This window comes from Octopus bimaculoides, chromosome 3 (genome assembly GCF_001194135.2).
Source record: "Octopus bimaculoides isolate UCB-OBI-ISO-001 chromosome 3, ASM119413v2, whole genome shotgun sequence".
Lineage (NCBI taxonomy): Eukaryota > Metazoa > Mollusca > Cephalopoda > Octopoda > Octopodidae > Octopus > Octopus bimaculoides.
The window spans coordinates 47,267,080-47,276,595 of NC_068983.1; the positions used below are offsets into that span (position 1 = coordinate 47,267,080).

Genomic DNA, 9,516 nt, shown 5'->3' on the forward strand with positions numbered 1-9,516 from the left:
TATATATATATATATATATATATATATATATATATATATATATATATGTTTAAGTATGTATATTACGTGTGTATGTGTGTATATTGATGTGTATATATACATGAAAGAAAATAAGGTTACCATGACTAAGAGAATCACTTCATGCAAAATATTTATTATACACAATAAAACAATAAAGTAATAATTGCATGTATATTATGTAAGGGTATGAGAGAGAAGTAAAAGTAAGACAAAGAACAGTAGGAGATAGACAGAGAGAGGGAGCGAGAGAAGTAAGACAAAGAACAGGAGGAGATAGAGAGAGAGAGGGAGATGTGCATAGGCGCTTACAGAATGTGTGAGGAGAGATAATGTTGAGACGTAGAGTAGGAAAGTTAAACAAGATCAGAGAGTGAGATATGCAAATAGCGAAAAAGTGAATGTAGTGTGTATATAAAAGTAATAAAAATAGAGTTTGTTGACGAGCATGTGACATCAAACTAATCTTTTAGATTAGAGAAAGCGTCACTGTTTAATTAATCTTCTGGACAATAATGTAATACGTGTTTTTAATAAGCACTATCATGTCTGGTGACTGTTTTGTTCTTATCTAATTTTAGTTTTAAATATTTTAACTATTTTTGTATTGAATTGGTCCAGGGTAGGGTGTTGCGCTCATGACTTTTCCAGGATCTCCGAGACGGGGAGATTACCACAGTTACAGTTTCTCTTTTAACTGCGTCAATCTTAACCCATTACTTCCCATAATTCTATTAACTGGAATATTTTTTAATGAAACTTTGATTTCTGGCATAAAACAACCTTAGAAACACACTGGAATGATCAAAATAACATTTTAAATAGAAATAAGCGAGATATTGGGTGAAAAATGAGCAAACCTCATTTGAATATCAGAGAAATTGTTGTTGGCACTCCGTCGCTTACGACGTCGAGGGTTCCAGTTGATCCGATCAACGGAACAGCCTGCTCGTGAAATTAACGTGCAAGCGGCTGAGCACTCCACAGACACGTGTACCCTTAACGTAGTTCTCGGGGATATTCAGCGTGACACAGAGTGACATGGCTGGCCCTTTGAATTACAGGTACAACAGAAACAGGAAGTAAGAGTGAGAGAAAGTTGTGGTGAAAGAGTACAGCAGGGTTCGCCACCATCCCCTGCCGGAGCCTCGTGGAGCTTTAGGTGTTTTCGCTCAATAAACACTCACAACGTCCGGGCTGGGAATCGAAACCGCGAGTCCGCTGCCCTAACCACTGGGCCATTGCGCCTCCTCACGATTAACTAAAGGGCTACTAATAGTTCCATACTTTAGTGATACAATAATTTGGCAGATTTATATAACATGTCATGTACCTTTAAGCAATCTTACAGGCTCAATGCTTAGACATATCATAGCATGTTACATAAATCTGCCAAATTATTGTATCTCTAAAGTATGAAACTCTTTTGTTAATTGTGTATATTAAATATTTATTTTTTCACTGGTTGGAATACTTTTTTGTCGATCTTATATATAAGGGATATAAGCTAAAAACAACCGCAGATGGCAGCAACGGCGGTCACAGGTCAAATTTCTCACCTATATCATCATCATCATCGTTTAACGTCCGCTTTCCATGCTGGTATGGGTTGGACGGTTTGACTGAAGACTGGCAACCCAGGAGGCTGCCCCAGGCTCCCTAAAGCCAACCACATCGAGCGTGTAGTGGGTGCTTTTTACGTGCCATCAGCACGGGAGCCAGTCAGGTGGCACTGGCATCGACCCACGCTCAAATGGTGCTTTTTACGGAAGCCAGTCAGGCGCTACTGGCATTGGCCATGACTACGATTTCACTTGGTTTAACAGGTCTTCTCAAGCACAGTATATTGCCCAATGATTGAAGGGTACTCTTAAATGGGCCAGTTCTGCAATACTGGCATAGGCCACAGCTATGGTTTCACTTGGCTTGCCGGGTCTTCTCAAGCACAACATATCTCCATAGGTCTCAGTCACTTGTCATTGCTTCTGTGAGGCCCAATGTTCAAAGGCTGTACTTCACCACCTCACCTCAGGTCTTCCTGGGTCTACCTCTCCCACAAGTTGCTTCTACTGTTAGAGTGTGACACTTTTTTACACAGCTGTCCTCATCCATACACAACACATGACCATACCAGTGCAGTCGTTTCTCTTGCACACCACATCCAATGCTTCTTATGTCCAACTTTTATCACAGGGTGCTTACACTCTGTCGTGTATGCACACTGACATTACACATCCAGCAGATCATACTAGCTTCATTTCTTGCAAGCTTATGCATGTCCTCAGCAATCACATCCCATGTTTCACTGCAGTGTAGCATGGTTGTTCGCATACATGCGTCATACAGTCTACCTTACACTCAGAGTGAGAAGCCCTTTGTCACCAGCAGAGGTAGGAGATCTCTGAACTTTGCCCAAGCTATTCTTATTCTAGTAGCTATGCTCTTAGAGCATCCACCCCCGCTACTGACTTGATCACCTAGGTAACAGAAGCTATCAACTACTTGTAGTTTTTCCCACTGGCATGTGATGGAAGCTGTTCTCTGCACATTTTCAGGGTTTATTGCCCCCTGTACAAATGTCACACACAAAAACTATCTTCCCAGTTAACCTCCCTTTGATATTGCTGCACCTCTTATGTGTCCATAGCTTCCACTGGATACATCTTATGGAGGTTCTACCTACACCTTTTCTACAGATTAAGCAGGACCATCTACCTGAAGGGATTTGTGATTTGTCTGCCTTCCTACTTATTAGAACTTTGCTTTTTGTTAGATTGACTCTAAGGCCCTTCGATTCTAATCCTTGTTTCCACACCTGAAACTTCTCCTCTAGTTCTGATAGAGACTCAGCTATTATAGCAAGGTCATCAGCACAGAGGTGCTCCTAGGGGCATCCTGTCTTGAATTCTCCTGTTATTGTCTGGAGGACTATATATATTTTTTTCTTATTTATTCTTTTACTTGTTTCAGTTATTTGACTGTGGCCATGCTGGAGCAGCGTCTTTAGTCAATCAAATCGACCCCGGGACTTATTCTTTGTAAGCCTAGTACTTATTCTATCAGTCTCTTTTTCTGAACCGCTAAATTACGGGGACATAAATACACCAGCATCAGTTGTCAAGTGATGGTGGGGGGCCAAACACAGACACACAAACATATATACACACATACATGTATATGACAGGCTTCTTTCAGTTTCTGTCTACCAAATCCACTCACAAGGCTTTGGTTGGCCTGAGGCTATAGTAGAAGACACTTGCCCAAGGTGCCATGCAATGGGACTGATCCTGGAACCATGTGGTTGGTAAGCAAGCTACTTACCACACAGCCGCTGAAAATTGAATCAACAAGGAGTACGGTTAAACATTTATTTTCAATCACTACAATTGTTTCTATGCAACGTAGTTCTCTGGAGAATTACATTGTGTACAAACAAACAAACACGACTGAAAACAATACCTCCACCTTTGCTAAGGCGGAGGAAATAAAACAAAAAGCATATTTTTTTCTTGGTAATATTTTATCTCAATTTTTCCAAGTTATCATTACGACATTTTAAATCATATTTGGTTTCGTATTAATTGTCTTTTTCGTCAGCATAAATTAAATTTTGTTCATATTTTTCTTTTTTTAAATGCTAGCATAGTATGGCGCGACCATTTTACTTTTGTAGCAGGTTGTTCTTATAACGTTAACTATGCACCAGTAGAGCATGGAGCGAAGTAAGAGTTCATGATCAGTCAAGCAGGGTTATGTGGTGCTTGCTTTGAAGCATGGATACAACAGCTGTGACAGCAGAGCTTGGAAACAGCAACCTGTTGGTTGGTTTGCAGTCGATATTCTAACCTTACAACCACTGTGATTTACCTTAAATAAATAAATAAATTAATGTTTTTGTACTAATATGTACTTTTATTGTTTTATATATTATATCTCAAAAACATAATCTTTAGTATTACTGTTTGGTTATTCTTTATAAATGTCAAGCACTCAGTCAACAAGTGAGAATGTTACTAGTTTTCCTTGGTACACAGACTGAGTCAAATAGAATCCGCTAGTCTTGGTCAAAGGAGAAATGTGATCTCAGCTGAAGCGGAGAATAAATGAAGGTTGTTGAACTGTAGGGAAATTCTGGTAAATGGCAAAGTCCCAAAATGAGAGCAACAGGATCTTTCAGCTTGGAATAGAATATAGAGCCTGTAGGTGTTGATGTTCAGATGTTCCAGACTGTATTTGTTCACTTGGTGAAAAGAAATCTTACCAATCGTCTTCGTCATCACTGTCGTCAGTGATTTTGCTGTTCTTAACAGCCATGTCCATTACATCTCTTATTCCGTCTTTTTTAGGACAACATTCTAATGTAGTTTTAACTGCACCAACTTCAGAAAGCATCCATTCAAAATCTGGAAAGATAAAAATACAAATAAATAAAAAAAATATATATAAAAAAAAAAAAAACTCAAAACAAAACAAAAAAACCCATACATGCACACAACACATTTTCATTGTCATCATTATTACCATAATCATTTTAGGGTCTATTTTTCATACTTGCATGTATCAGAGGGGATTTGTTAAGGCAAATTTCTAAAACCGGATGCTCTTCTTGTCAGTAAACCCTCATCTGTTTCCAATCATCATCATCATCGTCGTCATTTAACGTCCGCTTTCCATGCTAGCATGGGTTGGATGATTTGACTGAGGACTGGTGAAACCAGATGGCAACACCAGGCTCCAGTCTGATTTGGCAGAGTTTCTACAGCTAGATGCCCTTCCTAACGTCAACCACTCCGAGAGTGTAGTGGGTGCTTTTACGTGCCACCGGCACGAGGGCCAACCAGGCGGTACTGGTGACGGCTACGCTCGAAATGGTGTATTTTACGTGCCACCTGCACAGGAGCCAGTCCATTGGCACTGGCAACAATCTCGCTTGAATGTCTTTTCACGTGCCACTGGCACAAGTGCCAGGGAGGCAACGTTAGTAACGATCAACGGCCAAGTAATACAATATTTTCCAGACATATCCAGACCACAATAAGGTCCAAACCACGCAGTCTGGTGGTCTTGGAACTGGAATAGTAGGGAATTCTCTCTCCCGCTTGCAATATATATTGGATGTGAACTGTGGTGTATAACTAGCTGGAGGGAGCGTCCTCCTGGGGTTGAAATAGCACTATCGTTTGTTCTTAGACAACACACATGTTCAGGTGGCGATAAACATTACTTCTCAGTATAAATGCTTTCGAAACAATTGTGAACAAATAGCACCACCTACATGATGGCAATGTTTCTTTACAATTAGCATGCAAGTTTAACCCTTTAGCATTTAATCAGGCCATATCCAGCCCAAATATTCTACCTGCTTTATGTTCAAACTGACCAGATCCTGCCTCTCACATCTACCCTACAATGTCATTTTGAAAATTTACAATCACATCATCAAAATCTCAACACTACAAGATCATTAGTTGAAAGCAGTGTGAATAAATAAGTATTACATTTAGCAGAGTAATGTGAATACTAAGGCGTTGAGAGACAGGAAACAGAAACACACATCCATGCATGCACACACGAACATGCATTTATGATGGGTTTCTATCTTCCCTTTCTGCCCACTCATCTGGGGGCCACAGTAAAAGGCACTTGTTAAAGAACATGGCGGCAAAGTAAGCTTCTCAACCACACAGCCATGTCTGCATTTTTTTGAAAAGTATCTGGATTTGGGTAAAAGAAAATGCAGGAGGAACAGTTAATTATGATTATACTTAACATATTCCCCTCTCAGATCCATACACTTATTGCAGTGGTCCTTCTGTTTTTGTAAACCCTGTAAAAAGAACTCAGAATGTTGGGCCTCCAACCAGACCTTTCGCAATACCCTTAATGTCAGGAACTTTACAGCACCTGCTCGTATATATATATATATATATATATATATATATAAATAATACAGAATGGGACAAGAATGCAAAACATCAAGACAGTTAGGTGATACAAGAAAGGGACAAAACATCCAGATAAACAATACAAAGAAAACACCGACAGGTCATTCGGAGTTTTCTCTCTTCAGTCAAGATCCAGATTATCCTTGCAATTTCGGCTGGTTATTCTCGATATTGCTCCAATCTGGCCAGCCCCATATATATATATATATATATATATATCATCATCATCATCATCGTTTAACATCCGCTTTCCATGGTAGCATGGGTTGGACGGTTTGACTGAGGACTGGCGAACCAGATGGTCGCACCAGGCTCCAATCTGATCTGGCAGAGTTTCTACAGCTGGATGCCCTTCCTAATGCCAACCACTCTGAGAGTGTAGTAAAACCACTCCGAGAGTGTAGTCCAACCACTCCGAGAGTGTAGTCCAACCACTCCATGTATGTTTGTATATATATATATATATATATATATATGCACATATATACAAGGGGGTGCTGAAAAGTTCCTGACTTTGGGTAAAATACAGGAAGATCATTTAATTATGATTTCATTCAACATATTCCTCTCTCAGATTCACACATTTATTGCAGTGGTCCTTCAGTTTTTCTAAGCCTTATAAAAGAAACTTGGAAAGTTGGGCCTCCAACTGGGCCTTTCACAATACCCTTAAAACCAGAAACTTTTCAGTACCCTCTTGTATGTAATCACTTCTAATATATGCAACAAATTTTTGAAGGAGTATAAATTGACCCCAGTACTTAACGCCTACTTTATCTCACCAGATTAAGAGGAAAAGGAAGAAAAGAAAGATCGAAGGTGGCAGGTTGAGCCCAGAATGTAAAAGAAAAAAACAAAACTAAAAAAAAAGTTAAGTTGAATGTAATTTGGATTAAGTGTCTTTGTTCTGAAAGGTCATGAGAGGTCGTAACCTATAACATTTTCAAAGGTTGAAGGTTTTTGTTTTTAAATATTTTTGAATTGCTTATCAGAAAGAAAAACATAACTGCAGTTATTGTGTTGTGATTGTTTAGCACCTGAACAGCTTTGGTTATGTATCTGAGAGAGCAGACGCAATCAAAGGTATTCCAGGTGTGATCATTTCATCTTCTACCTATGTCCAGGGAACCTTTTCCAAAGCAATGGGATTTAATCAGGAGAGTTAGCAGCAAGTCGAACGAATACATTGGCTTGACAAGTAAATCCTTTTTCAACGTTTCCTAGTAACGAAAGGGTTAGGATGAAGAGAATGAGAAGGGAGGTAACTGCAAACTGTTTTTACTAGTCCAATTCATTCTCATAACAGAAGCATAACTGATTGATCCAGCATATTACTGGTACAAAGTGGCAGAGTAATTAGAGCACTGGATAAAATGCCTTGTGGCATTTTTTTCTGGTATCCAGTGATCTAAATTCAATTCTTGCCAAAGCTAATTTTGCCTTATATTCCTTTGAAGTTGATGAAGTACCACTCTGGAGTAGCAATAGGGTAGAATTGTTACAGTGCAAGGTAAGATACCTTGGGGTAATCTGTTTGGCCATTTGCATTGTAATGATAACGTCTATGATGACACTGGTGCCAAGCTGCACTGCACCTTGCATTTTCTTTGGATAACATCAAATCTGTACAAAGGATAAACCTGGGCAACTGCTAGCCTTCTATCATAATCACCATTGTTTTAACGTCCACTTTTCCATGTTTGCATGGGTTAGATGGAATTTGTTGAGGCCGATTTTCTACAGCCAGACGCCCTTCCTATTTTTACTATTTTCTGTATCCAGCCATGGACATATTTACATAGAAAATTGGAAATAAAGGACACCACTCATATAACAGTGACACTTATTTACAACAATCACATGGTGTCAAGACAAAGAGCTATCAACACCCACACCCACACAACACTGGATCTGGGATCATAATAGAAGACATTTGCCCAAAGGACCATGAAATGGTACTCAATCTATAACTATGTGGTTGGGAAGCAAACTCCTTAACTACAGAGCCATGTTTGTGCCTTTCAAAAGAGAAAAAAAAGAAAAAAAAAGAAAGAAAAGAAAAATGCAACAAAACAACAAAAATTGCTCAGGCCATTGCAGCAAAGAGGATCATTACATCTTTTCATACAAAAGTCCTGGATTGTTGATACCTATTCACATGTCAAAATAGGAGCTTATAATCAAACCTGACCTCAACAAGATTAATGATCATCATCATTTAACATCCGTTGTCCATGCTGGCATGGGTTGGATGGCTTGACTGAGGACTGATGAACCAGATGGCTACACCAGGCTCCAATCTGATTTGGCAGAGTTCCTACAGCTGGATGCCCTTCCTAACACCAACCACTCCGAGAGTGTAGTGGGTGCTTTTACGTGCCACCGGCACGAAGGCCAGTCCATCGGCACTGGCAACGATCTCGCTCGAATGTCTTTACACGTGCCACTGGCACAAGTGCCAGGAAGACGACGCTGGACACAGGTGCCATCATGATTTCGCTTTCGCTTGTCCTAACAAGTCCTTGCAAGCCGAGTTTCGTGTCCAATAAAAGAGACGATGTTGGCATGGGTGCCAGTCGTCGAATTTAGTTCGATTTCGATTTCAAACCAAGAAAATCCAAAAGAGTGTTTGGAGATTATAAGTGTTACTTACCATCTATTGTTAGTTTCATTCCGCCAAAGGCAAATGGACCAACAAACTGCTTCTTTATATTTCCTTCGAAGTATACAAAGATGGTGGGTAAATTTTTGTCGGGGTAATTTGGAATACAGACTGACGATATGCTCTTGATGAATTTCGTCTGTGGGAACTTACGTGCAAGGCCAGTTAAATGTTGGTTTATGAGCGAACACAATGGAATACTACAACAACAAGAACAAAAAACAAATTATTGTAGAAAATTTTTGAAACAGTTGTAAAGATTTATGTAGGACTATATTTTTTCTTCATCAAATGTGCTTATGTAGCAACTTTCATGCCATTCATAATTTACCTGCTCACCATTTCTCTCTCTCCCTCATATATATGTGTGTGTGTGACCCATCACCACTTGACAAATGGTGCTGGTATGTTTACATCTCTGTAACTTAGCGGTTTGGCAAAAATGACTAACAGAATAAGTACCAGGCTTACAAAAAATAAGTACTGGGGATGATTTATTCAACTAAAACTTCTTCAGAGCAGTGCTCCAGCATGACCACAATCTAATGACTAAAACTATCATCATCATCATCATTGTTTAATGTCTGTCTTCCATGAATGGGTAGAACGATTGACAGGAGCCAGCCAGGTAGAAAAACTACCCTAGGCTATTGTGTCTGTTTTGGCAGGGTTTTTACAGCTGGATGTCCTTCCTAACACCAACCACTCTGCAGAGTGGACTCAATACTTTTTATGTGGCACTAGCACAGTGGAGGCGCAATGGCCCAGTAGTTAGGGCATCAGACTCACAGTCGTAGGATCGCGGTTTCGATTCCCAGACCAGGCATTCTGAGTGTTTATTGAGCAAAAACACCTAAAGCTCCACGAGGCTCTGGCAGGGGATGGTGGCGA

General features: G+C 39.8%; 1 protein-coding gene across 1 annotated transcript in view; it reads right to left on the minus strand.

The window, feature by feature from the left end:
* Nucleotides 1–3,626: 3,626 nt before the first annotated feature.
* LOC106875853 (phosducin-like protein 3) overlaps nucleotides 3,627–9,516 on the minus strand; it is a gene marked incomplete at its 5' end in the record, with an annotated part of 11,224 nt that continues 5,334 nt past the window's right edge. The window contains 2 exons of the mRNA XM_014924147.2: nucleotides 3,627–4,421; nucleotides 8,617–8,825. Coding sequence (XP_014779633.2) covers nucleotides 4,276–4,421; nucleotides 8,617–8,825 — 355 coding nt within the window. The remainder of the gene's footprint in view (nucleotides 4,422–8,616; nucleotides 8,826–9,516) is intronic.